This window comes from Xiphophorus hellerii, chromosome 11 (assembly GCF_003331165.1).
Source record: "Xiphophorus hellerii strain 12219 chromosome 11, Xiphophorus_hellerii-4.1, whole genome shotgun sequence".
Lineage (NCBI taxonomy): Eukaryota > Metazoa > Chordata > Actinopteri > Cyprinodontiformes > Poeciliidae > Xiphophorus > Xiphophorus hellerii.
The window spans coordinates 28,520,115-28,548,057 of NC_045682.1; the positions used below are offsets into that span (position 1 = coordinate 28,520,115).

At 38.2% G+C, this 27,943-nt stretch overlaps 2 protein-coding genes and 4 non-coding genes across 6 annotated transcripts; 4 read left to right on the forward strand and 2 right to left on the reverse strand.

The window, feature by feature from the left end:
- Window positions 1–76: 76 nt before the first annotated feature.
- On the reverse strand, window positions 77–7,757 carry skp1 (S-phase kinase-associated protein 1). Its single transcript, XM_032575917.1, has 6 exons — window positions 7,591–7,757; window positions 5,052–5,151; window positions 4,880–4,953; window positions 4,153–4,296; window positions 846–986; window positions 77–753 (listed from the first exon to the last, which is right to left on the reverse strand). The coding sequence occupies exons 2-6, from the start codon at window positions 5,146–5,148 to the stop codon at window positions 718–720; spliced, it is 492 nt and encodes a 163-aa protein (XP_032431808.1). The 5' UTR covers window positions 5,149–5,151; window positions 7,591–7,757; the 3' UTR covers window positions 77–717.
- A 2,026-nt stretch (window positions 7,758–9,783) lies between these two features.
- Window positions 9,784–21,474, reverse strand: ppp2cab (protein phosphatase 2 catalytic subunit alpha b). The gene is made up of 7 exons (XM_032577092.1): window positions 21,199–21,474; window positions 13,408–13,617; window positions 13,151–13,324; window positions 12,782–12,871; window positions 11,810–11,971; window positions 10,941–11,059; window positions 9,784–10,388 (listed from the first exon to the last, which is right to left on the reverse strand). The coding sequence occupies exons 1-7, from the start codon at window positions 21,298–21,300 to the stop codon at window positions 10,316–10,318; spliced, it is 930 nt and encodes a 309-aa protein (XP_032432983.1). The 5' UTR covers window positions 21,301–21,474; the 3' UTR covers window positions 9,784–10,315.
- A 4,421-nt stretch (window positions 21,475–25,895) lies between these two features.
- On the forward strand, window positions 25,896–25,967 carry trnac-gca (transfer RNA cysteine (anticodon GCA)). The gene has a single exon. It is a non-coding gene; the product is annotated as a tRNA-Cys (tRNA).
- A 648-nt stretch (window positions 25,968–26,615) lies between these two features.
- Window positions 26,616–26,687, forward strand: trnac-gca (transfer RNA cysteine (anticodon GCA)). The gene has a single exon. It is a non-coding gene; the product is annotated as a tRNA-Cys (tRNA).
- A 648-nt stretch (window positions 26,688–27,335) lies between these two features.
- trnac-gca (transfer RNA cysteine (anticodon GCA)) lies at window positions 27,336–27,407 on the forward strand. The gene has a single exon. It is a non-coding gene; the product is annotated as a tRNA-Cys (tRNA).
- A 347-nt stretch (window positions 27,408–27,754) lies between these two features.
- trnac-gca (transfer RNA cysteine (anticodon GCA)) lies at window positions 27,755–27,826 on the forward strand. Its single transcript has one exon. It is a non-coding gene; the product is annotated as a tRNA-Cys (tRNA).
- The last annotated feature ends 117 nt before the right edge of the window (window positions 27,827–27,943 follow it).

The following is a 27,943-nucleotide window of genomic DNA, read 5'->3' on the forward strand; positions in this document are numbered from 1 at the left end:
AGCTGCATGATTGAAGGACATTTAGAGAAACTTCTCAACTGAAACTGGTGACTCCAAACAGAAAGACGACGCCACATTAATTTGAAAGGTTTTATTAACTCCTTCAGTGCGTTTATCCAGCTAAAAAAACCAGCATCACAGCTAAGCTGAAAGTGTCCCATTTAATACACAAATTTATGAGTCAATGCTGTGATGAAGGTGAAAACGCAAAAACATTTAGCAACTTCCAACTTCATTTCTCCTAACAAGTCGCCTTCCAGGTTTAAACAGCCAATGCGGAGCAAAAATCACTTTCACCCTTGGTTTTTCCATTGTCAAAAATGTAACTTTATTTAATACAATGAACCTAAAAGAATAATCTCCAGTAAAAAAAAAAAAGACAACTAGAGCAACTAAAAAGAAGGACAATCTGGAAGGAGGGATGTTGTTTTCTTCTTCAAGGAGACAAAGCCATGAGAACAGGACTATATTTTATGTAGATCCACAAATATGAGTGTGTGAAAACAGTAATAAGCATTTTATCTTTAAATTAATGACACCACACAGGCAAGTTAAAATGGTCATGCTATTATTGGGAAACAGAAATGAAGGGAACTAGAGAGCAAAGTGGCTGTCAATATCCTAAAAGTAAAATATTAACAAGTATGAACAACGCCAGTGCAACCAGTAAGCAGGGACAATCCTTTCAGTGTGGTAGTGTTGGCAGGATTCTCCGCTTTATTTTTCTTCACACCACTGGTTTTCTTTGCGTACCTGCGCACAAAACAACCGGCAGGTGAACTCTCGTTTTGCCTCGAGCGAATAAAATGATCTCATTCTATGTTTTAATAAAGAACAGTAAGTACCTGGGCCTCCTCCTCCTCTGTGAAATCATTTTTGATGTTGAAAGTCTTCCTGATCTCTTCTGGGGTTTTGCCTTTGATCATGTTGGCCACTGTCTTGCAGGTGACATCTAAGAGGCCTTTGATGTCCAAATAGTTAGCGGCCTAAACAGACGAGAAAAATAAAGAGCAGCAGCATGAGGCGAGGCGAGGCGAGGCGGTGAGGGGATGAACTGGTTCTACACCAAAACAGCAACAAAGGAAAATCTGAGCCCAACATTCATTTCAGGCTCAGTGGTACATTTCTGCTAGGAGTAAAGTTCTAACAACAAATGTACTATAAAATCAGGCAATTTAAAAATTAAAAGCTTAAAGAGGTTGTGTTTTTAAAAGTTTATCATTTGCAATGACATGTTTAATATGTTTTAAACACATAAAAAAATTATTAATCAGTAATTTAAAAAAATAAAATAAAAATGTAAAATAAAATCAATAAACTTATTTCATGCCGCCATCTTTCCCAGCTTGGGTTGCGTCACTTATGGGAGAAGGTTCTGGAAGGTGGGCGGGGCTTAAGCCGGATCAGACCTGCACTTACTGAGTCCAGTCCGGCTCAGTTGTTCCTCTTAACCATCCATGGAAACTAAAGCTCACCTCCTTTTACTGTTAATAAGGTAATGTTCTTTTCAAGCTAAAGCTGCCATGATAAAAATCTACAGCATTGTGTCTGTTAAGCACAGTTTAATGTTGCCAACCGAGCTAAGCTAACTAGCCAGCTAGTATTAGCTTCGGGGTTAGCTTCTCCAGAACCTCAAGTAGTCGTAATATTCTGCTCAATAACGTCAATATATTCAGCGGGTTTTATATTCCACAACTGTTTATCGCGTTAAAAATATTTTTAAACAGACACCGACTTAAATTTTATATGACTAACTGTTTATTCAAGATTACACTGCAAAAATATCTATACGCTTATGTATTAAAATTACAGTTTTAAATACCATTGTTGGGTCTTAACATTTTTGTTTTATTTTTTAGCAGTAGAAATTAATGCTTTTTGATGCTTTTTAATTAAACACCATTGTGTTATATTAGTTCTAAATTTTAGGGTAAAAACTGATTTTATTCCAGGTTGTCATACAGCCAATTTTACATCAAAAATAATTATTTAAGTGTATTTATCCCTCATTAAATATCCTTTAAAGTGATGAAGCCTCCTTAGGGTTTGTGGTTATGAACGCAGGTGGAGGGTGAAGGTTCATCAGCTCATCTTTCTCTTTGGGAGTCTCAGTGAGGGACCAGTACCAGGTCCGCTCTCGGGTTTCCTCTCACATGATGGGCCTGTTTACCCGTCCTGCTGCCCACATCAACTCATCAACCATCTGTCCTCATTTAAACTTAAAATAAGATTATTTCAACTCAACTATTTGGCTTGGATAAAGCAGGAAACGTCACACCACCGATTTGGCTGTTTCAGATATTTAAGAGAAAAAACTAATCAATAATTATCAATATCCACTGATATTGATAATTCAGTGGCAAGGCCCCGGGAGTGGATGAGATCCGCCCGGAGTTCCTTAAGGCTCTGGATGTTGTAGGGTTGTGTTGGCTGACGCGACTCTGCAATATTGCATGGACATCGGGGGCAGTTCCCCTGGATTGGCAGACTGGGGTGGTGGTCCCCCTGTTCAAAAAGGGGGACCGGAGGGTGTGCTCTAATTATAGAGGGGTCACACTCTTAAGCCTCCCTGGCAAGGTCTATTCAGGGGTCCTGGAGAGGAGGGTCCGTCGGATAGTCGAACCTCGGATCCAGGAAGAGCAGTGTGGTTTTCGTCCTGGTCGTGGAACACTGGACCAGCTCTACACCCTCGGCAGGGTCCTGGAGGGTTCTGGGAGTTCGCCCAACCGGTCTACATGTGTTTTGTGGACTTGGAGAAGGCGTTCGACCGTGTCCCTCGGGGAGCCCTGTGGGGGGTTCTCCGGGAGTATGGGGTACCGGGCCCTTTGATACGGGCTGTCAGGTCCCTGTATGACCGGTGTCAGAGCCTGGTCCGCATTGCTGGCAGTAAGTCGGGCTCGTTTCCGGTGAGAGTTGGACTCCGCCAGGGCTGCCCTTTGTCACCGATTCTGTTCATCACTTTCATGGACAGAATCTCTAGACCAGCCAAGGTGTTGAGGGGATCCGATTTGGTGGCCTTAGAATCTCATCTCTGCTTTTTGCAGACGATGTGGTCCTACTGGCCTCATCAGGTCATGATCTGCAGCTCTCGCTGGAGCGGTTCGCAGCCGAGTGTGAAGCGGCCGGGATGGGGATCAGTGCCTCCAAATCCGAGGCCATGGTCTTGAGCCGGAAAAGGGTAGAGTGCCTTCTCCGGGTCAAGGGGGGTGTCCTGCCCCAGGTGGAGGAGTTCAAGTATCTCGGGATCTTGTTCACGAATGGGGGAAGAAGGGAGCGGGAGATTGACAGGAGGATTGGCGCAGCGTCTGCCGTCAAGCGGGCGCTGTACCGGTCCGTCGTGGTGAAGAGAGAGCTGAGCCAAAAAGCAAAGCTCTCGATTTACCAGTTGATCTACGTTCCCACCCTCATCTATGGTCATGAGCTTTGGGTCATGACCGAAAGAACGAGATCGCGGATACAAGCGGCCGAAATGGGTTTTCTCCGTAGGGTGTCTGGGCTCTCCCTTAGAGATAGGGCGAGAAGCTCAGTCATCCGGGAGGGACTCAGAGTAGAGCCGCTGCTCCTTCACATCGAGAGGAGCCAGTTGAGGTGGGCATCTGGTCAGGATGCCTCCTGGACGCCTCCCTGGTGAGGTGTTCCAGGCACGTCCCACTGGGAGGAGGCCCTAGGGAAGACCCAGGACACGCTGGAGGGACTATGTCTCTCGGCTGGCCTGGGAACGCCTCGGGATTCCCCCGGAAGAGCTAGAAGAAGTGGCTGGGGAGAGGGAAGTCTGGGCCTCCCTTCTGAAGCTGCTACCCCCGCGACCCGACCTCGGATAAGCGGAAGAAGATGGATGGATGGATGGATGGATTGATAATTCAGTCAATAGTATCGTTTTAAGTTTTTCAGCTCATAATGTCAGCCTTACTGAAGGCAGAGCAGCAAAAATGTTTGATCATTTATGACCAAAAGGGATCAAAACAAGACATGTGGAAGGAAATTCCTGAATAAACTGGTACCAGTTTATTTTGAGAAGAGAGAAATAATCTCAAGTTTGCTAGTAGCTGCTGCGTACATAGTGAACAAACGCTGGACGTACCAGAGAGGTCAGGGATTTCTGTTTAGATGGGCGTTCGTTTTAAAGTTTTACACTGTAAAAAGTTACTTTACCAGGATGAGTTCAAACAAGGTGCCTTGGTCCACTTTGAGGAACTCCTGGTCCCAAACAGGAATGTCGTCCGTCCTCTTCTCCTTGTTCTCGTCATCCTCAGGGGGAGGAGGGTCGTCTTTGTGATGGGTGCACCACTGAATCACCTGCAGGAAAACACAGCATGCTCATTTACATGCAACCTGACGGTGCGGTCAGCTTTAAATCAGCTGGTCCAACATCTCCAAGTGTAAAAAGAAATGTGTGCAACCATTTTATGAACCGATTCTCCCAGTCAGTGAAATCAGCTGTAACTGCAGAAAGCTTTTCTAAACTTAGAGCTTCTGGCGTCTCATCCTCTCCTATCGTCACAGTTCAATTCTGTTTTATCATGGAGTAAACAACGTTACCGTCAAAACCTGTTGCACAGATTTATGTTCACTATTTAACTGTTTTAAAGGTTCTAATATCTGGTAGATTACACTTTAAGGATGGAGTATGTTCACTGTTCATGTCGGTTGGATGATTCACAGAGACCAAAAATACAGAGAAGATCCAACAAAACGTGTTACAGACGTCGTTACTGAAATATCCAACAGGATATTTGATATCCTGTTGGATATGCGATATCACATTTAAACACAAACAGGTGTGTGTGTGTGTGTGTGTGTGTGTGTGTGTGTGTGTGTGTGTGTGTGTGTGTGTGTGTGTGTGTGTGTGTGTGTGTGTGTGTGTCAGAGAGTGAGAGACCTTCTTGAGAATGGCAGCATTCACATTAGGGAGGGGGACGGGGTCATCGTCTCCTTCATCATCCATTCCCAAATCTGGAAACATAGAAACCAGCATTCATCTCCATTACATTCATGATTATACTCATTAAAAAGCAAAAATCATGTCAGAAACAGATAATCAGATGATTCACCTTCTAACATGGTCTTGATGGTGACGGACTGTTTGGCGATCTCAACGTCCACCTCAAAGATTTCCCCATCAGAGCTCTGGAGTTTAATCGTGGGCATTTCCTGAAACAAGAAAATTCACTTATTTACAGAGTTTCCTTTTAAATGGCTAATACACTTATTTATTATTTTATTCCTGGACATTTTTATACTAAATATTTAGTTTGAACTATTGTAAGTGGATAATAAGGAGCAGGTTTATGCACTCATTTAGGCATGTAAACAATATTTAAAGGTCTATAACATTTAGATTTTCAAATTTAAATGGATTATGCTTCATCAGATACATACAGAAATGTTTTTCATCTTAATCAAATCCAGGTATATTTTTAAACCCTGATCTAAGAAGTGTCTGAGTTCCCAGAAAGTCACTTTAAAACAAAAGATAAAAAACATTTGAGTTGCAAAAACATAACTTCTGATGGAGCAAATAAAAACAAGAGTATTTTCTATGGCAGTATACACATTAATAATTCAATTTAATTATTTATTACTAATAAGACACATAGCCCAAGATCAACATCATGCTTTTGGTTTGACTAAAAACAAAAATCATACTTCAGCTATGATTTGAATTTACTGAAGAGCAGAATTTCCTTTTTCAACCAAAAACTCTGTTCATGTTTTCCAGAACAATCTGCTGATTTTATACCTGTCCACTTGCTTTTCAATCCTGAGCAAAACAAACAGTGTCCAGGATTAAAGTGCTGAAAACAAGGTGAACACACCGACATGAAAAAATTATTATTAAAGCAACACATAGTTCCCACAAGTCTGAACCACAAGTGATCGCTGCCATATTGGCAAGCAAACGCAGTGCAATGCATAGATGAACCATGGCTTCCAGACCAACAAAAAGAAAATATATGGACACTTCTGACTAATGTGCAAGAGAAAAATATACACAAAATGGCTGCTGCCAGGATCGAAAGGTGTCAGGCGATGTGGAGAAGCTGCCGCCGATCTCCTGCTGACTAGAGAACAGGAAGAGTGTTTACAACATGGAGGACAGAAGTCTGTCTTAGCTAGCAGATAAAAGCTCCACTAGCTAAGCTAATGTTGCTAGTTCAGCAGTAAATATCACCGATATCTATCTCAGTATTACAGAGGCGGGTAGAGGACTCGGGTAGTTGTAATGTAACGAGGCAAGAGCTAGTTCTAACCTTGTGGCTTGTTTATTGTTGTCATAGCGACTCCATAGCAACTACCTACCAACATGGCTGTCGGTTACAAAGGTCACAGAAGTGTGATGTCACATGAGAAACATGTATTTGAAAATGTTTGGTTTCAAATATAATTCTAAGAGAATGCTTCTTTTTTTTTTCCAGAAACAGGCTGACAGCCAAACAGCCTCCTCTGACCCACAGCATCATACGTCTCCTTCAGAAACCCACCTGGACAAAGCAGGCAGCACTGAGAGGATCAATCATGTTCCTCCAGTGATTTAACACAATTCAGCCCATCACCATCTACAATAACGCTCAAGAATCTTGAATGAGTCACAACAACAATTAATTTCCTTTTGGGATTAATAAAGTATTTTTGAATTAAATCTTTATAAAATACCATAATTTTATCTGCTGTTCTTAGTTATAAAAACATGATCTTTTACAATAACAAACTTGAAAAAGGTACATAAAGTGATATTTATTTCCACTGCTGAAAGTTTCTTGACAAATAAAAACGAAAATATGAAAAATCTTGAAACGTATTAGATTCTACTTTAAGTAGAATACAAAACTTCAAAAGCTTTACAGTAAATTAACCCAGAAAAACTGACGTTAAGCTGCTCTAACTGTTCATGTAACCTACATGCAAAATATTAGCATCATTTGAAAATGCCTTGATTGTTTATTCATTTGTTTCAATTTTTAAACCCAATTGTCGTTTTTCATACTTAAATTTCTTTTTCTTATTGATGTTCTGACCTGATTAATAATAAAAACTAACTCCAAACATTGAGCTAGCGTTTAATGCTTCGCGTTGGTTAGCAAACAAGCTAACGTTAGCTAAAACTACTAAAAAGGCTCGTTGACAACGTGCTGTTTTCTATTTCTACTAACAATACATGAGTACATGTCATTTATAACTAGTAATAATAAAACTGTACAACAGTAAATGTAATTTTAGGTTAACTGCGGGGTGTTGTTGTCAATTACGCTAACCTGTTAGCCGACCTGTCATGCTAACGTTCATAAGCGAAACAACGGAAATGCTGAACAATTAGCCTGTTTACGAATGAACACTGTGGACAAATATCGGATATAGTTTCCATCTAACGCCATAAAAAGGACAAGAATTATACTGTGACTTTACAAATAAGATACATAAATATTCAGAATGTGTCCAAAAAGTCTGCTAACCAGGGTGCTAGCCTCGGCGAGGCCTATTACCCACCAGACCGAGGCGGTTTATTAAAAAAAAAATAATAATAATAATAATAAAGACACAGCAGTTATATTCACTATTTATCGACAAATGACACAACGTAGAGCTACGTACCGTGAACAACTAAACTGAAGTCAGGCTGTGAATTTCTTCCGCTGTGCAGAAAGGCCTGAGAAGCGTGGCGGTTACCGTGAGCGGCTGAGAGTCTGTGGCTGAACCTGCTGGAAGCGACCTGCTGGCGGCTGGACGGAGGGAGGGGGCGGCCTGCTTATCACATCTCCGGCTCGGAGGTAACAGGTCAGCAACGTTCCGACCACTTACCTATTTACTTTTATTATCGTTTGCATTTTGCGGAATACTATATATGATTTTAAAAGGTTTATATGCAGGGCCGGCACAAGTTTTTTTGCAGCCCAAAGCAGGTTTTAATTTTGGGGCCCCACATACCAACATGTTAGCTTTATCATTCCCGTGTGTGTAACGAGAGTTAGGTAGTAACTAGTTACATTTACTCAATTACATTTAGGGCTACTTGAGTAGCTTTTTTGAAAAAAAAAAAAAAAAAAGTACTTTTAGGAGTATTTTTTACATCGCTGTACTTTTTACTTGAGTAATTTTATTGCGAAGTATTTCTGCTCTTACTTGAGTCAAATTTCTGGATTTTCTACCCACTGAATGAAAAACAAACATGTTTTAATCAACAATTCAACAGACTCAGACGTGCAACTGCAGTTTTTGTTAAAATGTTGGAACCTTTTTATTGAAGAAACTGATTTGGGAGAAATATTTTTTGCCTAATTTCTTGGACGACTACTTTTTATTTTTACTTGAGTAAAAATAGGCTGAAGCAGTGCTGTTCTAACTTGAGTACAAAGTTTGAACACTAAAAAACTGTAGAAAATGACCTGCAACTATTTACAGCAATCTATACTTATGTACTTTTTAAGTGTCCACCCCTATGAAAATGACAACAGCATTGTAAAAGTACATTTTGTAACTTGGCACTATTTACATTTATTTGCTTATTTTACAGTATATCAACAAAAGATTCTTTTCTTTTTACCATTTTTATGTGTACTGATATTAATCAATCTGAATGAATAAACCAATATGAAGTTGATTTAATAAATGTCTAACAATGCTATGAGTTAGAAAATGAGATTTTATCCACCTTAAAAAGTACAGATAAGAAAATAAATAAAATGCTTCACAGTGGGTGTGGTGTTGGTTTTGTAATTATAATCAAAAATCATCAGATCATGACACTTCCCACATATTTTTAGAGACTCCAGATTTTTATTTTTTTATTTAGTCAGTATTGCATGATTTTCCTTTTCCGAAAATGTTTCTGCGTTGCGTCTGAAGCAGATGGGAGATTGTAGCCAGAAATTCCTGCAGCTTTCTGAAACGCAAACCAGTTTTTCACCATTCTGGAGGACTTCCAGTTCTTGGTTGTGCCACTATAGTGCTCTCACCTTTAAGAGATTTTGTAGAATTTTATGTGCACGTTTTCTGATTTGCTTATCTGTATAATATTATGTTTGTGTGTGAGTATGGCTGTAAAGTATCTTAAGTTGTCTGACTGGAAAAGCACCATTGAAGTTTAATCCATTTATTTTTGCAACTTACTGAAACATTTCTTTTCCCTCTGGGGTTGAACAGAGTATGTGTCACAATAAAAGTGTAAAATTATTTATTTGCTTTCACAGATTTAAATCACAGAATATTTGCATTTTAAAATGTGATGCACAGTTTGGTACAATGGCTTATTAAGGCCAATGTAGATTAAGTAAATTTCCATCAAGAAACTCAAATTGTCTAGAAAAAATAGGTCATTTCTGAACTCCAAGAATAGAAAATTTGCAAGAAAAAAACTCAGGAATTTCCTAGAAAAAAAAATTCTGAGCTCATAAAGTTGGAAATTTTAGAATCTTAGAGCTCAGAATTTTTTTCTAGAAAATTTGAGATCTTAACATTTCTGAATTTTGTTTTTGCAAATTTTTAACTTGGAGTTTGGAAATTTACACATTTTTTCTAGAAAATTTCTGAGGTTAATCTCAACATTTTTTGGCTACAATATACTTTTCCCATCTTCAATGGCTCTGATACGCCGCTGTATATTCTATATCCACTAACTGTTTTTGTGGTGTTATACCTCGGAGAACCACTGGGTGGCGCTAAACAAGCCCTTCTAAACAAACGTCTGAAATTATGCATTTTATAGAAATACAAACATTTCCAAACACTTTGAAATGAACCAAGCAGTTACGTTTGATTCACTTATATCTTAAAAAAACAACTCAGACATCCAGAAGCCATCTTTATTATTCTAACTGCTTAGTTAAAGTACAGAGCTGGAAGGGATTCGGTGAGTTGATGAGGATTTTTATAAGTTACATACATTTTATAAGTTAAACTGTAATTTGTGTAAAGCTTTAGATTTTTTTTACAATTAAAAAAAAAAAAAAAACAGGAAGGGAAAAAAAATCATATCATTTATAATCTGTATTTTTTAGACATACGATACAAATGTCAAATTTATTTAAATGTACAAAAGTGCAAACATATGTTGAGAACTGTTGAACTAAAGCTGATGGGACTCGAGCAGCTGCAGATGTTCAGAATGAGGAGTTTCATGTTTCGTCCTCAGCAGCGAACAGCGCAGTGATTATGGCACACACCGTTTGGTCCGTCCTCCTCCCAGAAACCGCCTCGTCGCTGTGTGGATGTTCAATGTGCGCTGCTGCGTTCCCCAGTTTCCTGTTCCTCATTCGTGTCGGTATTGGTTCGTATAACGTCTGGACTTGGCTGTTTGCGGGTCGCTAGGAGAGGTCAAGGTTCACAGGAAGTAGTCTGGGGTGCGGCGGGTTACATGTGGCTCTCCTCTGCGAGGCGCCGGATCGAATTGCAAGCTGGACGGACAAGAAAGGTTGAAATTACAAATCTGAGCGAAATATAACTTGCATAACAATTAAACCAGGGGTGTCCAAAGTGCGGTTCAGGGGCCATTTACGGCCCTCTGAAGGATTTTGGGCGGCCCACCAACCGTAATTCAAGAATTGAACAAATCCTAGTTGGCTCATCTTTCATTGCAAATAACATCTTAGAAAATAATTTTAAAAAAGAAAAAGATTTATTGGCCTAATTTTACTCAAAGCAAATCTTACACCCCAAATAAAAAAGTACAACCTGTGTGTCTCTTATACTAATGTTTTCTATCTAAATTTTTATCAAAAATTCTCCTTTTTTTATTTCAATAAAAATTTTCATTATTTAGTTTATTATCGAGCAGATAAAGTTAAAAAAGGCAAAAAAAGTTTGCTTCAAAAATGCTATAAAAATGATAAAGTTCTCATGGCCAAAAGTTTGGACTCAACTGACTCAAACTAAGCAGCTTGTCTCATTTTAAACGTTTTGTCTTAAAATGCACCAGAAGGCACGTGCTGGATTATTTTTGTACTTACAAGGAGTATTTGAGAGTGTCGTCTAACTCCATGATGGCTGCCTGGTTGCCACAGCGATAGCAGTAGTTGGGAGCGCTAAAAATCGTCACCACGTTCCTCTCATGGCACCAGTTGTATCCCTGAGTGAAGCAGATGTATTTTTAACCCAAAACACAGAACAACGTTTCAAATATATCCATTTTATTGGCAGGTTGCAACTGTGAACACTTAATGCATTTACTAGGATTTCATGTGACCAGCCAACAGAAAGCAGTGGATCACTGTGAAAACGTTTCCACAACTTTTTAATTGGATTGATTGGTTACTGAATTCATTTTCAACTAATTTAGTAATTGATTAATCGTTAATTGGAGCAAAAGGGCTGAAAAAACAACATACTCCGAGCAGTAATTAAGATAAAATTGTGTAAAATATATAAACATTTTGCACTGCAGATAAAAACACCTTGGAGCATAAAAATGTTTTACCTAAAACTCCTGAAGCGGTGAAGTTGATTTTTAGCTTCACCTAATTCAGATTCACTAAGGAAATGCTGTCACTGCATTTTAGACAATAAAGGTTGATTTTCTTTAAAACAGGAACTGAATTGTTTTTTACATCTTTATATGCATTTCTAATATTGTATTAAAATTTTAAGAGGTTAATTGAAAAATCTGTTGTTTTTTTTTTTACCTAATTAATTAATTTCTAAAGTTGTTGTTGCAGTTTGTTCACAGGATTTATATGGAGATTAAATTTCCTAATAAGTCAACTGGACTTTACTGAGGGGGATCAGGGTCAAAGTACTGCTGAAGTAAAGTATCATCTGTTATAAATAAGCAGTACTTTGTGTTAAACATGAAACTTGACTGTTTGGTGCAGAACCGGACCTCCATGACGAGCTGGTGGGCTCGGGACACCAGCGTGAGGCGGTTTGCGTGGTTGAACGTCTCTGAGATGTCCTGGCCGAACGTGTAGCCGGCTCCGCGGGGGGAGATGCCCCAGCCGCCGCGGTCGTCAGGATCCGACCACAGCAGGTCGCACATGGGGCCCTGAGGGACACAACGGAGCCAAACGGTCAGCACTCACCAGAAAAAATAGGAATTTTGAGAACAATCTTAGAAATTTTCTAGGAAAAAAATCTGGATCCTCCTAAGCTACAAAAGTCAAACATTTGAAGTAAAATGCAGAGACCAATCTCAAAGTTTCTATAAAAAATATCTGAAAATATTTTTTTAGAAAAAAAATAAAATAAGTAAAACTAGAAATCTACTAGTTTTTCTACTAAAAAAACCCTAGAAAAACTAGAATTAATCTCAGAAAAAATATGAAAATTTCTGAGCTCCAAATAAACATTTTCAAGAAAAACTTCAAAAATTGAGATTAATATCAGAAATATTCTACAAAAAAGTGGAAATTTCTGAGCTACAAAAGTTGAACATTTCTGACTTTACAAGCTTAGAGAAAATCTTTTTCTGGAAAGATTTTGCTCTCACACGTTTTCCACTTTTGGAGCTCAGAAATTCCCACATTCTCCATCTTCACTGGGCTTCCTACACCATCCACCACACCGTTCATCACATTTAAAAACCCTGAGATTTACATTCACAGGTTTTTTTGTGAAATCTGATTTTTTTTGCCTGGTGGTTCACATTTCCAAGTATATGCGACTTGAATTTCATCTCCCAATTTGAGCTGCAAACGACCTACAGGCGTCCTGCATGCCCAGCAGAGGGCGCAACAACATACAGCGCCTGCTCGGTGTTTTGCCAGCCGCCACAAAGCATGACCCTAAATTGCAATTTCAGATCAAATCTAATACTTTCCTATCAGTGTGATATTAGCATTTTAGCTGATTTTACCTCATGTGGTACTTCCTGTAGGCGGTCCAGAGCCCTGATGTGGTCCAGGGTGTCTATAGATGGTGACAGGCCTCCATGAAGGCAGAAAATCTGAGAGCAACACAGAACAACATGTCTGAATCTTTATTTAATGATGAGTTACCAGAGGCGGGAAGAGAAGCCAAAACCATTACTCATGTAAGAGTAGAGATACTTCATGATAAAAATACTCATGTAAATGTAAAAAGTACACTGCAGTAAAAATACTTGTAAAAGTTTCTCAAAAAATGATTCAAGTAACTGTAACTAGTTGCTACACGTCTGTTCTAAATCTGAGCCGATATCGGGTCGACTCTGGTGACTCAGGTGGGATAACGCAGCGGCTCTCACCTGAGAGTCTACCAACGCGGTGAGCGGCAGGTAGTCGAACAGGTCGGTGAAGTACTTCCACACGTTGGCGTTCCCGTATTTCCTTAGGCACTCGTCGTAGAAGCCGTAGACCTGCGTGATCTGTCTGCTCTCGTGGTTTCCCCTGAGGATCGTTATTCGCTCCCGGAAACGTACCTGAAACGCCAAGAGGAAAAAATATCCTTTATAAAACAATGTTTCTCCACAATCCACAGGAGAAACCTCCGGTATGTAACCACCTTAAGAGCTACGAGCAGAGAGACAGTTTCTACGGAGTAGTATCCTCTGTCCACGTAGTCGCCCATGAACAGGTAGTTTGTGTCGGGGGACTTCCCTCCGATCTTGAACAGCTCCATCAGGTCGTGGAACTGGCCGTGAACGTCGCCGCACACCGTCACCGGGCATCGCACCTCCTGGACGTTCGACTCTTTGGTCAGGATCTCCTTCGCCTGCAGGAGGAAACCACAGAAAATCAGTGACTTTAAACATTATCCACAGCAGGGAGTCCAATGTGTGGCCCAGGGGCCTTTTGTGGCCCTTGGACTGATTCTGTGAGGCCCTCAAGTATAAAACAAAGACTTTTTAATTCATTTAGGGTAAAATTATTACCAACATAATTTCCTACCATGAAAAATGTTCATTACAACATAAATATTCATCTTTTTATGATTAATAGAACTGCGTTTATCCAGAGACGTTTACTGACAAGCCGACTTGCTGAACCCAAATCAGATTTAACTTAATTAAACTTTTTGAAAGGAAGTGACCCACATCCTGTTTTAATAACGGAGAATAAATTTGTTCAATGGAGCCTAAGGGAAACTGGAAACTAGATTTCTTTCTTTTGATTCAGTAAATGTGTAAAATCCTTTTTGAGCTTCAGATCCATGATGAATAACTTTAGTTTTTTTATTATTATTATTTATTTATTCATTTTCATGGCCCACAAATTTAATGTGATGTTTTTACCTAATGTGAGTTTTAGCTTCACCTGCTTGAATCCAATTAATTGCTTAATACAGAAATTAGTCATCAAATGATCAAGTGATTACTAAAGGAAAGCTCTGCATTTTAGGTAATAAAATGTTTACTTTTATTCCAAAAAGTATTTGAATTATTTATTTGCATTTTTAATGCATTTGTAAAACTGTATAAGAAAGGCTAAAGTATTTCTGCAGAATGCAGCCATAAAAAAAAATCTAATTAATCGATAGAACAATCGATCCTAAAATCAGTTATTTGCAGCCCATAGCTGTTTTATTGGTAATTTATTCCAGCCACGCAGGAGCTGAAGCCTGCTGCTGCAGTGCATGACTCAGCGTGTGGCCTGCAGTCGTTGCCGCCGCCGCCGCCGCCGCACTGAGAGCAAAACAGAAAAATTAAATCATTCTGAAGAGACGCTTTAAATACACACAACCCTGATTCCTTCAGCTCCATTTAAAAACTTTACATTTAACTGGGTTTCCATGAAAAATAACAGTAATTATTTCTATTAAAAATTAAAACAAGCTCAATAATTTACATTTGCATGATTTATTGTTTCTCTTTTTTGGATGATAAAAGTCCAGTTTTCATGTTCATTAGACTTTCATTAGTTTATTGATCTTTGAGAATTTGTTCTTGCATTATTATTAAGCCATTACTTCCATTATATAACTAATTGTCTCAAAACAACAATATTATGATTCAGTACAATAAAATTTGTTATCGTGACCGGCCTTACCACAATTACCATGAGTACTGAAACAATACGGGCATTTGGGTCACCGCTCACGTCTGATACGCTCAAACAAACGTCTCCTTTCATTTCTCTAAAATAATTTGGTTTGTTCGACGGTTCTCATGGACCCGGCTGCAGACGGAGAGCTTCCCCTGGCCTGCAGCCAGCAGACGGATCCAGACGGTCAGCAGGCCTGCAGCGCTGCACAAACCTGACCTACATTGTACGTGCACGCTCCACGTGCGCACACGTCTGTGAGGCTGGGAGAATATTCTAGATGAGCGAAGCTGTTTGGAGATTAAAGAAACAAATAAGTGGGTCACGTGGATCTGTCTCAATATCAGATCTATTTTCAGTCGACTTGCCTTCGGTTAAACAATGAAATGAACAAACAGTCATGAAGCAGAGATTTTAGAAAACAGTGTTTGGGGCTGCAACTATCTGTTATCTTAATCAGTTTTAACTACTTGAGTCTTTTTTATACATTACAAATGAATAAAAATATACCAATAATTCCATTTTAAACAAACATTTTAGTGCCTAAAATGCAGTATCAACCATTTAGTTATTTTATAATGAAGGTTATATGAACTATTTTCACCTTGACCTTTAAAATACCAACATTTCAACATAACTTTACATTTTGGTTCATCTGATTATGTTTAAATATTAAATTATGTTTTGATCAGTTACTCGAGTCGCTTCTGTTACTCTTAAGTAAAAATATGTTGAAGTCGTTCTACTCTTACTTGAGTTTTATTGGTTACCTCTGATGGTTACCTAGCAACACACTCTTTGGTTGCTTAGCAACAAACTGCTGAGTAACAGCAGCAGTTTAAGGTTTGAAAACAAAACAACGGTGTGGAGTGAAAACTGGAAAACAGGAAATGTCACCAGAGGTTTGGTAGCATTTAAGATATTTAAGAGAATTTAAACAAACACTAAAATCAATAATTATTGATACAGACCGATATGAAACTCTCATATTGTGAAAGGTTTCTCAGCCCACACTACATCCTCCATCAGGTTTAATTTATTGATATAACCTGTGAATTCAGTAACCTGCTAAAAAAAAACTGAAGGAGATTATTCTGATCAAATATTACATAAACCTGAACAGGGTGACCTTTGACCCTCAGTCTGATCCACTGAGGAAACGTAGCAGAACAAACCACAGACAGATGTTACATAAGAAACCTTCACACCACACCTGTCCAGGTCTGCAGCTGTCAGACGCCTCGGAGTCGCCAAGCCGGCGAGCCGAGAGTCCAGAAACAGTCAGCAACTTCCCAGCTGCCGCCGTATAATCCCAGTAAAGCCAGTTAAACCTGGCTCAGGCTCTCAGGGCGAATTAACGCCCATAACGAGGCAAACACAAAGGATGACTTCATTACCAACAACATGACACGCTGCTTTTGTCATGCTTACATCATTTCCTTTCTCATAACGAACCCAGAATTAATTCATCTCTAACGAAGTGGCAAACAAGCCTCTGCTTAAACAAGAACAGAGGTCATGAGGTGAGGCGACCGTCACCTCATTACATCATCATGACATCACAACAGGTGATTTCATGTGTTCAACAATACTAAAACAAAGTACTCACACCCCATTACAACGGCAAACCTGATGTACTTTATGTAACTGAAAGTATTACATAACTGAACTGGAAGGAAAATGAGACGCTGGTTTCTAAATATGTTCCAAATACAAATCTGAAAAGTGTGGAAGGCATATTCTGACCTCACATTCTGATCTTATAGGTCTGTCACCATAACAAAATTTTGCTGGTTTCTAAATTGTCCAAGAAGTTATTTCAATAAGTAATATTATTTTATCCAAAATAAATGAACAAAACAGAAACAAACAAGTTAGGAATTATAAACAACATTTTCTTTCAAAAGAAGTCTAGTTAAGACCAAAGCGCCAGACTGAAAGCTTTTATCATCCAGTTTCTGGTTGAAAGAGAGAAAAGAGGAAAATGATAAATCATGCAAATCTGAACTGTCAAGCTAATTTTAATTCATAATGCGATTAATTGATTGATTGTTTACAGCTTCAGATGTTTCCAAGTATGTGAAGAGTGAATATTTTGCCCATTTTTCTGTAAAAAGCTGACGTTTGACCATAGGCTGTTTTGTATTGATGTGAATATAGTTTGATGTTGCCATCACCATATTCAACCCTGTTGTGTTCAAAAACATTCACACTCATGTGGATTTAAATGTGGTGTTTGTAGCTGACGTTTGCTTTATTGAACAGCAGGTTTATAAAGAACAGAAACAGATTTTCTAAACACAAGATGATTCAGACCAAGACTGAAAACTACAAACTATGAAACACAAATTGGTTTAATTTTAACAGAAAAAAGACAAAGAGGTCACCAGGAGGATGAAGCTCCTTTTCTGAACTTTATTACGTTTCTCCATCTAACTGACAAAGAATCTAATTTCCAGCCAGCAGAGGATTGTCTTCTTTTAAATTAAATTAAATAACAGATATTTGGTTTCCCTTCCTACATCTTGTCAAACACTGTAACATGTAAAGTTAATTTTCTTTTTGTGCAGATAGAGTGAGCCCTGGGGGTTGTGTGTGGGTTTTTGGGAGGGGTGGGGGGAGGGGGGAACACACTGTATGCTAATTTTTATCTGTTTTGTTTTATTTTCATGTTTTTTTTTTGTTTTTTCCTGTAATGTCTGTATAGCAGAAGATTCTAATAAAAATATTTGGGAAAAATAAAAAATAAAGCAGAACTCCCTGTTCTGTAAGTAAACTGTTTCTGAGACACTCCAGGCTTTGAAAGCACTGGGACAACTGGAGCAGCTCAGATTTTTAGCATTCCTTCCCAACGGCAACCGAAGGAAACCCAGAGAGCTGGAATGTAGGGAGAGAACGAATTACACAACACGTCTCATTCCTTCATACACACACACCCTCACACACACACACACCCTCTGATCCTCTGAGCAACAAAGCTGCCACGGCGCTGCTGATGCAACGAACAATCAATTATGTCCTCTGCTATTTTGGAAACAGGAGGAAGCTGTGTGGGCGCGTTGAGCTGAGAATATTAACATGGATGGAGGGATGAAGGCAACCATCTATTTTTAAAGCTACTTTGTTCTATTTTTCTGACAAATAATACAGGCAATAGTTCATCTGACAGCCAAAGAAGGTTAATGAGCAGTTAAGAAATAACTGCTTCACTTTTAGGATCAGGTCTGTCATGGTAACAAATATTGTTAGATGTTATCCCAGAAGTTATTGCAATAAATGATAATTGTTGTTTTGAGACCTTTTTCCAGGATTACAATGGTAATCATGGCATAATAAAGGAACCGATACTCAAAGATCAAATAAACTTTAAATTCTTATGAACATTTAACACTGGAACTGGAAGACATTTTAAATATTCAAAATAAAACAAAACAACAAATAAGATTAATTATGAAGTCTCTGCTAGTTGTGATCAAACTCAAATTTTTATCCTCCAGAAAACTGATAAACTATGTAAATGGAAAAGACTGAGCTCGTTTTAATTTATCATGAGATTAATTGATTTATTGCTTATTGTAACAGGTCTATTTATGACAGTAGAATATGACGTCTGAGCCAAAGCAGAAAAGAAATGTCAGGATTAATGAGCCCCTTGACATCACTGACTTTTAACCTCCAGCACTCAGCAGACCAAACATGGCAATGAGCTGACTTCCTGTTTCCTGAAGGAAAACAGACCTGCTGAAAGAGAATTAAAGGAGCGCTCTGGAGGAAAAATACTGAAAAATCTGATTCTTCTCACACATTGAACGCATCAAAACAAAAAGCTTCCATTATTTCCATTGTACAAATTCATCAAGCCGCAGCTTTAATGCATGTCACCACAAATTTGGAACAAACTTCCAGAAAACTGTAAAACAGCTGAAACACTGACTTCTTTTAAATCTTAACTAAAAACCCACCTGTTTAGAATTGTATTTGAAATGTAATCAATTACAAATTTATTGATGGAACTTGACTTAATGATTGATTCTATATTGCTTTGTGTTTGTAATGATGTAAAGCACTTTGAAATGCCTTGCTGCTGAAATGTGCTATACAAATAAAATTTAATTGATTGATTGATTGATGTTTGAGCTGAATACAAATACATGTCTGGTTATAAAAGTTGGATAAATGGTTATATACTTTGATGCATAAGTTGAATGTGTTGACACATAAACCTGTGCAGCAACATTAGAGCAACACAGGCTGCTAATCCTTAGAAACAGATTTCTATGCTCTGGTTTGGATTTTGGCTAAAACTGAGATTCATATTTTAGCTTGTGTTGTGCCAATACTGGTGATTTTATACTTTTGTGATTTTAAAATGTGTCATAGAAATTAACTCGGCGTTGAGTCTCATAATTTCTTCATTTTTTTTCTTTGATTCATTATAATCCTTATGTAGAAAAAACAAACATCTGAATCAGTTGAGTTGAAGTCAGCAGGTGAGATCATAAAATAAACCTCATTTAGTTAAATAACACAAAAGGGATATAAAGAGAGGAGGGCAAAGTATCCAAAAAATATTATTCAAGAGTATAAATACTTTAACATATTTTTACTCAAGTAAAATGAAAAAGTAGTAAAAAAAATAGTATTTGGTAAAAAAAAAAAAAATCTACTAAAGTACTGAGTAACTGATCAAATTGCCAATAATTTAATATTTAAAAATTATGTTAGATCAAAATATAAAAAGTTACGTGAAAATTTTGGTATTTTAAGGATGAAAATTATCATCATATAAATTACAAAATCAGGCAAGAAAAAATGTTTCCAAATCAGTTTCTTTCAATAAAAACTTCAGAAACTGTAACAGAAGCTGCAGGTTTGTGTTTGTCTGACGAGTTTCTGGTTGAAACTTGTTTGGTTTTCATTCAGTTGGTAGAAAATCCAGAAATTTTACTCAAGTAAAATAAAACATACTTTATAATAAAATTACTCAAAGATAAAAAGTACAGCATTGTAAGAATACTCCAACAAGTAATTTTTTTCAAAAAGTTACTCAAGTAAATTTAATAAATATAACTAGTTACTATCCACTCTGCATATGAACAATACAAGTCGTACAATTTAATGATACAAAACTTTTGTCATGGTGTAATAAAAAATCAGCCCATTTTTAAAGTATGAACACAAAAGTTAACTGAATTTATTTGGAACCTGAAAAAACCTTCAGACTGGGAGGATGTGGACGGATAGGAAACAGCAACATTTTAAATATTTTATTCTCTTCGGACCTAGAAACACCTAAATCAGACTCTAGTCTCTTCCAGACAGCGTGTGGATGCTGGATTGGGGTTAAGCTGCAGCTCAGACCACTGAACTGTGCAGCGTTTGGCAGCAGAAAGCAGCAACATATGGACATGCTGCATCCAGCTTACAGCAACTCAGCTCAGAGAAGCAACCAGCAGCAACACCAAGCACAAACGCAGCAACTCACTCCTTATACACCTGCCCTGTCACTTCCTGATCATAAAAACTATTGTCATTTCAGGATTTAATAGAATAAAAGAAATATCCATTTACAAAAAGTTTTTTTTTTGGACTCTTGAAGAAAACGGCTCTAAAAAGAAGCCTGAGACTCCTAGGGAGATTTTAAAAACTGGAAAAACAACTACACTGAAAAAATACAAAATCTTACCAAGTAAATTTTTTTAGTTTATAGTGTAAATATTGTAGTGCACTTAAAATAAGACAAAACTAACTTACAAGAAACTTTTAAAAGCTTGTTTTAGGTCAATACTTCCTTAATTTTGGTGGGAAAGTTCTGGTTCCATTGGCAGATTATTCCACTTATAATACATTTTACCAGGTTATAAGTGAAATAATCTTCTTTCGTAATTATTCACTTAAAACAAGGTACTAAATTTTGCTTATAGGTTACTTTTAAGTTAGTTTTCTTATTACAAGTGTAACAAGATATTTGAACTTGAAACTAGACAAAAATACTTGTTAAGATTTGGTGTTTTTTGAAGTGTACAAACGCTGGTTTATCTGAATGAAAGCTGTAAATGTGAAATTACTTGAACTTCCAGTGGCCAAGTTAAAGTTAATTAGCCACCTTAAGTCCTAGTTGTTGTTTTCAACCCGCATGTATTCAATTGGCTTAACGGTTTCAGGCTCCAGCTACTAATTACCGAATAAATAAGACGCGCCGCGCGGTGAAATCTATACTATAGACGCCATTTTAAAAATGTCTGGAAGGCAACAGAGAGAATAGGCAAGATGCTGAATTTTAATTTCTGATTAACATGCTCCGGTGTCTCACCTTTTCGCATAGTGTCTTCACTTGTCCCTCGGACAGCTGCCTGCATTCGTTCAGCTGCTCTATCCACTGATCCAGCTCCTTCGTAAACGCCTTTTCGTCCATTTCTGGTTTATTCTTCTAACAGCAACAGTTGCTTTTTTAAACCGTAACGTGAAGTGATGTCGTTGGAGACGCGGTTATGTGTCGCAGCTCCACTGCGGCTCCAGTCGCTGTAAACAGAAGCGACGTCCCTCCAGCTGCCGGGTCGCTGTGATTTGACTGAACTGAATCTGAACAAGGGGAGGGAAAAGGCGTCAACTTCAGAGCAACGACGTCTGTAAAGATGACCGCCAGTACGGCAGGCATTTCCGGAAAGTACCTTCAAAATAAAAGCTTTCTCGCTTAGCTACCATTTTAGAGTGAAAGAGACTATTTAATCAGACGCAAATCTTCTTGCATGATCGTTTTACTCCTATAATTTTTAAGCAACCAGATAATAATCTCAAGACTATAAGTGGAAAACCAGGAGAAAAAAAACTAAAAATGGTAATTAAATATCTGATAGCTTAGTCATTTATGTTTCATTTGCCTCCAAATATCAAACTCCATCCATCCATCCATCCATCCATCCCTAGGAGTCTTCAGGGATGTGAAGTTCCTCCAGGTGAGTTCTGGGTCTGCTCTGACGTTACTTCCTGTGGGAGCGTACCCAGCATACCTCCAAAAGTGAAGTGTTGAACAGTCACGTGTTCAACACTCTCCAGCTAGCTCCTCTGAGCAGCAGCTCACCTCACTATGGGGGAAGCTCATTAATGCATGCTGTGATGCATTTAAATCGGTTAAATCAAATCCTGCTCTGTACTACTTCCGGTCTGCCATGACCTGATTGGTTCAGCTTGACTCAGCGGCTGACAGGAAAACAGCTGGGAGGGATGACAGCAGCTCTGTGATTGGCTCCCAGTTTAACGGAGAGGTTTCTACCGTCGCTACCTGGAACTTTGCCTCTGAAGCGAATTTTCTATTGTAGCCATGATGTCACTGTTAGCATTAGAGCGAGTAAACAAAGCAGAGGGCATCCGTGACCTTAACTCCAGTCAGAAACACATGAAAGCAGTCCATGGGAAACGTGCACAGCAGCACGTAATCTGAATCCCACAGATTAATACGGTTTTCATGTTATTGGACATCTGAATAAGGAGGAAAGCTGTGTGGTCACTTCGCATTTCATCAAACCAAACACTGTTGCGTCATGCGGGAGACTGCGTGATTTGGGGAGGTACCAGTTAGCGCATTAAGGAGAAATTAAACACAATAAAGCCTTCAGTTATAAATAACCTCTGACCTCTAACTCTCTGATGGAGAGTTTAACTATGAGCTTTGAACATCTTGACTGAAATTTATATCAGTTTCTTTTTACAAAAGTATCCAAGTTTGATCAGATTCAGTGAAGAATGTATAATAGACACCGTTTTTAAGTCTTGTCACAGATTTCCAGTTTGATTTTGATCTGGTGTTAACATGAATTAGCATTAATTTAAACCATTTGACAAATGTTTAGTGTTTGACCTGCTGGAAGGTAAAACAACACCTCAGTCTGGACTGAGAAAGATGTTTAATACATTCAGTCTTCCTATTATTCACCATTCATTTGTTTAAAAGGGTCGTAAAAATGCTTCGAATAATTAATGTCACTGGTTCATTTTCTTCCCATTCTCCCTTTTCAGTAAACCATAAAATAAAGCACATTTTTGAGAGCACATTACTTTTAATTTGAGCTCTTCGTTATGATGAAATCATCTAGCCGCTTTCTGCTTTGCAAAGAAAGGAGATAAGCCACATTGTTGAAAAGATTTGAAGCAGACTTGATCATCTCAGGTCTTTCTCACTTCAGTTTTATTCTGTCTAAACAAACAGAATAAAACTGTTTGTTTTAGTATTAATGATGGGAAATAAATACTACATGGATATTCATCTGTTTCCAGGACATTTTCCATGTTTCTGCAGTGTCAGGTTTCCAGTCTCTCACACATGACCTGAACCCATTCTCTGCTTCCTTGGGTTTCACATTAACAATTTATTAAACACTTTGTGAACAGCCTTGTTGGTGTAGCTCATTTTTCAAAGAGCGCTCAGCTGGTAGTTTATCACTTCTGGGACGGAGAGACGGATAAAACAGAAAGAGAACTGGGCCTTGGTTCTTCTGAATTAAAATGAACATTTTGTTTCTCTGGAAGCTGCTCCTCTTTCCTGCATGGATCCATTGATAGATAAATTGCTGACATTAACAACATTTACTCTTTTCTCTCCATTTCATGTCATGTAGAAATGACATGAAATGCTCCAACCACTAAAATCTGACTCCTGCATTTTTGTTTCCATTTGGTGAATACGGCACAAAACTCTTACTTGCATAATTGCATTTAAAGTCTGAAACCGATGAACTTTGCATCTGGAAGTTGTTCCCAAAAATGGATCAGAATTATCACGGATCTTAATTCTCTCCCTGATATCTGATTTTTTTGTGTTTGAGGTGTTGCCATCTATAAGTGTGTTTTCATATAAAACAACACTGTCTTCAGTGAGAAGATTCTTCAGCACCGCTGTAACACAGACTGCTACAGGAGATCCTTCCTGACCACCGTCATCGGCATCTACAACAACTCTTTCAACAAACTTGAATAAAATGAGAAACCACAACAATTCATTTCTGTCTAATTTTTATTTGAGATGAATAAAATTGTTCTTCAGCAGGGAATTGATTTACTGTCAAACAGAGAGGAAAAATAAGTTATTACATAGTTTAAAAGTTGACATTGTTATGGTTAAGCATTGTGTGTTGATAGTGTTTCCTAAGTTAGTTTTAGGATATAAAAGGAATGACCTGTTGGTCATTATTACATAAGAGAGCAGGAGACATGCCCATGCAATGTAACACAGAAGCCTAATCCACAGTAACCTGAACTGCATGGATTATTCTAGTATTAACGCTGCCACTCAGACTTGTTAGCATCAACCTCAGAGTTTGTGCAACAGATTGGGTCTAAACTCTGAGTACCTGCTGCAGCCAGCGGGTTCTGGACGGTTCCCCGTTTGATTCCAGGAAAACAGATGCAGGTCGCATGTTTCTGCTGGAGCCGAGCTGCCAGCAGGATGAAAGGCCTTGTAAACAACACTCACTAAAACGGTCCGGCCGATACGACAGGAAGCCGGATGATGATGAATGGGTTGTTATGGAAAGTTGGATGGAGATGCTGGTAGCTGGTGTCCGAGTGGAGGAGGAGAACAAAACCCTCACAGATGAGTCGCCATGTTTCCTCCAAAAATACCAGCCAGGGATTGTAAAACATCGGTGAAACATTACATCATCTGGTGCATTGTGAAGACATGTGATACCTGAAAAATATTTGTCCTCTGCCAGTATAATGTTACAAAAATACAAAAAATGAATTGCAAACTTTCTGCTTATGAGGAGAAATAAGATCTGTAGCTAATTCGTCTTTTTCCACATGGAGTCACTTTCAGGTCGATTTTCACAGGTAGAAAAAACAACTAAAGCTACTCCCTTCTCTCTCTACCAATCAGAATCCAGTATTTTACCCCGAAACCCTGAAACCATGACAACAAGAATCCCGCGTCCATCCTGAATGTCTGGCGCCATCTGCTGTTTGAAAAGAGGAAGTCCACTATCGATTTAAAACTAAAACAGATTTCTATTTATAAAATACTGTAGAATACATTAGAATATGTTGGGTAAATAAACTGTATGCTTATTGATAAAATAAAGTTGTTTAGCTTCAGTTTGTTAAACTGAGTGAACAACAGAAATGGAGACAGAAACTCGCAGAGACAAAGAAAACCAGAAGAATTTCACCTCCTGATGCAATGCAGCGATTTTTAGCCGCTTCTATTCTTTCAGAAAGCATTATGTGATTTCAGCAAATCATATAATGAGGATGCTTCATCCCTGGTGTCTTCAGAAATCCTACCACCACACATTTTAGTGATGAGTCAGAAAACCATGCAGGCATTTCACAAGGAAAACAATAAAGAGGCTTCGCCTTGTTGGATCTAAGATAATAATTCTCCCTTTCTTTTATAAGTTTCACACACAACTCCCCTGGTTTTCATTCACAAAATATGCAGTTCTTCGCAAAAGTACTCGTAACCATTTTAATTTTACAATGTTTTTTATTTTTTCTCGCTGAGATTTTAAGTTCTACAAAATTGTAAAGTGGAAAGAATATAATATGAGGATGAGAAGTTAAAAATACATTCATATTCAGCTCCCTTTGCTTTAATGCTACCATTATTAGTAAACAGATCCCACCTAAAAATAATTTAAATTAGGAACAACTAATAACTGTCACGATTCTGGCATGTTTGGGTTGCATCTGTGTGTTTTCTAGATACATTCCTCATTTTTATCCCTTTGTATTTATTTCTTAATTTGTTCTTATATTTTTGAGGATTGAGTTTTGATTAGTGTTTCAGATCAGATTAGTGTTTAGTGATGTCAGTCCTCTTGACAACAACTATCAATGTGATTAATGGAGGAGATCCGACATAAATACAGAAATCTGTTCTTGTTTAACAGGTTTGAGCATTAAATATGTTGTGTTCAGATTTACATCTTTTGAGCTTTAAACTGACCAATGAACTCAATCATATGTTCTTAGTTAAGATCCTGGCTGAAAATACTGAAAAGATGAATAATGTGTGGGGGTATAGCTCAGTGGTAGAGCATTTGACTGCAGCTCAAGAGGTCTCTGGTTCAATTCCAGATGCCCCCTGATTTCTGTTTACTAACTGAATGTCTTGACCACAAATGTCAATGTGGATTGACAGAGATCCTAAATAGATTTGTTGTTTAAACGTTAAATTTGTTATGTGGTCAGATGTAAGTCTCTTGGTTCAAATCCAGATGACCCGTTATCTCTTAGTAACTTCTTCGACTGAGTAAAGAGCCATCTTTTGACAACTGCTACCAATGTGGATGGATTCAGAGGACCTTACCTAGAGACCTCAATCCAAAATGTCCATCAGAGCTAAATCTGCTCTCTGTAAGTCTCCTGATCTTTAACCAACCAATTGACCAATGAGCAGCTGTCTCATTGGTCAATTCATACATGTTTATTCCAAATCCTCACTGAAAATATTGAACTGGAGCATTTGTTTAACTGGAAACATTATCTTCTCTTGCCACCCAAGCAAAAGTTGAGTCCATCCCAACCTTCTGTTCTGCATCATTCTGTTGATTAATACGGAAGACCATACCAATATACATTAATCCAAAGTTAGCATGAGGGCTAAATCTGCAGCATGTACTCAGATGTAAGTATCTTGATCTTTAAACTAACCAATAGACTGTATGAATTGATCACCTCATATTGGCTTTGTCAAGATCCTAGCTGAAAATACTGAAATGATGAATAATGTGTGGGGGTATAGCTCAGTGGTAGAGCATTTGACTGCAGATCAAGAGGTCTCTGGTTCAATTCCAGATGCCCCCTGATTTCTGTTTACTAACTGAATGTCTTGACCACAAATGTCAATGTGGATTGACAGAGATCCTAAATAGATTTGTTGTTTAAACGTTAAATTTGTTATGTGGTCAGATGTAAGTCTCTTGGTTCAAATCCAGATGACCCGTTATCTCTTAGTAACTTCTTCGACTGAGTAAAGAGCCATCTTTTGACAACTGCTACCAATGTGGATGGATTCAGAGGACCTTACCTAGAGACCTCAATCCAAAATGTCCATCAGAGCTAAATCTGCTCTCTGTAAGTCTCCTGATCTTTAACCAACCAATTGACCAATGAGCAGCTGTCTCATTGGTCAATTCATACATGTTTATTCCAAATCCTCACTGAAAATATTGAACTGGAGCATTTGTTTAACTGGAAACATTATCTTCTCTTGCCACCCAAGCAAAAGTTGAGTCCATCCCAACCTTCTGTTCTGCATCATTCTGTTGATTAATACGGAAGACCATACCAATATACATTAATCCAAAGTTAGCATGAGGGCTAAATCTGCAGCATGTACTCAGATGTAAGTATCTTGATCTTTAAACTAACCAATAGACTGTATGAATTGATCACCTCATATTGGCTTTGTCAAGATCCTAGCTGAAAATACTGAAATGATGAATAATGTGTGGGGGTATAGCTCAGTGGTAGAGCATTTGACTGCAGATCAAGAGGTCTCTGGTTCAATTCCAGATGCCCCCTGATTTCTGTTTACTAACTGAATGTCTTGACCACAAATGTCAATGTGGATTGACAGAGATCCTAAATAGATTTGTTGTTTAAACGTTAAATTTGTTATGTGGTCAGATGTAAGTCTCTTGGTTCAAATCCAGATGACCCGTTATCTCTTAGTAACTTCTTCGACTGAGTAAAGAGCCATGTTTTGACAACTGCTACCAATGTGGATGGGTTCAGAGGACCTTACCTAGAGACCTCAATCCAAAATGTGCATCAGAGATAAATCTGCTGTTAATACTCAGATGTAAGTCTCTTTATCAATGAGCAGCTGTCATTGATCAATTCATACATGAGTAGTTCAGCTCCCATGTGGGGGTATAGCTCAGTGGTAGAGCATTTGACTGCAGATCAAGAGGTCTCCAGTTCAAATCTGGATGCCCCCTGATTTTTTTTTTTTTTTTTTTGTATTTAGGAATGTTTGTCGACCAAAAAGAAACGTCCCCTGATGCCTACAACCAATGTCTATTGACTTCAAAGTTTCTTGTACTTGTTTAGTCACT

Excerpts from the sequence above, each read along its gene's own strand:
- skp1 (XM_032575917.1), bottom strand. The coding sequence starts at position 5,148 with ATGCCCACGATTAAACTCCAGAGCTCTGATGGGGAAATCTTTGAGGTG. Across the intron at positions 4,954-5,051 it reads CATCAAGACCATGTTAGAAG|ATTTGGGAATGGATGATGAA; the intron begins GTGAATCATCTG and ends CTATGTTTCCAG. Across the intron at positions 987-4,152 it reads CCTTGTTTGAACTCATCCTG|GCCGCTAACTATTTGGACAT; the intron begins GTAAAGTAACTT and ends TCGTCTGTTTAG.
- ppp2cab (XM_032577092.1), bottom strand. The coding sequence starts at position 21,300 with ATGGACGAAAAGGCGTTTACGAAGGAGCTGGATCAGTGGATAGAGCAG. Across the intron at positions 13,618-21,198 it reads TGAAGACACTATGCGAAAAG|GCGAAGGAGATCCTGACCAA; the intron begins GTGAGACACCGG and ends TTCCTCCTGCAG. Across the intron at positions 13,325-13,407 it reads CTCTGCTCGTAGCTCTTAAG|GTACGTTTCCGGGAGCGAAT; the intron begins GTGGTTACATAC and ends TTGGCGTTTCAG.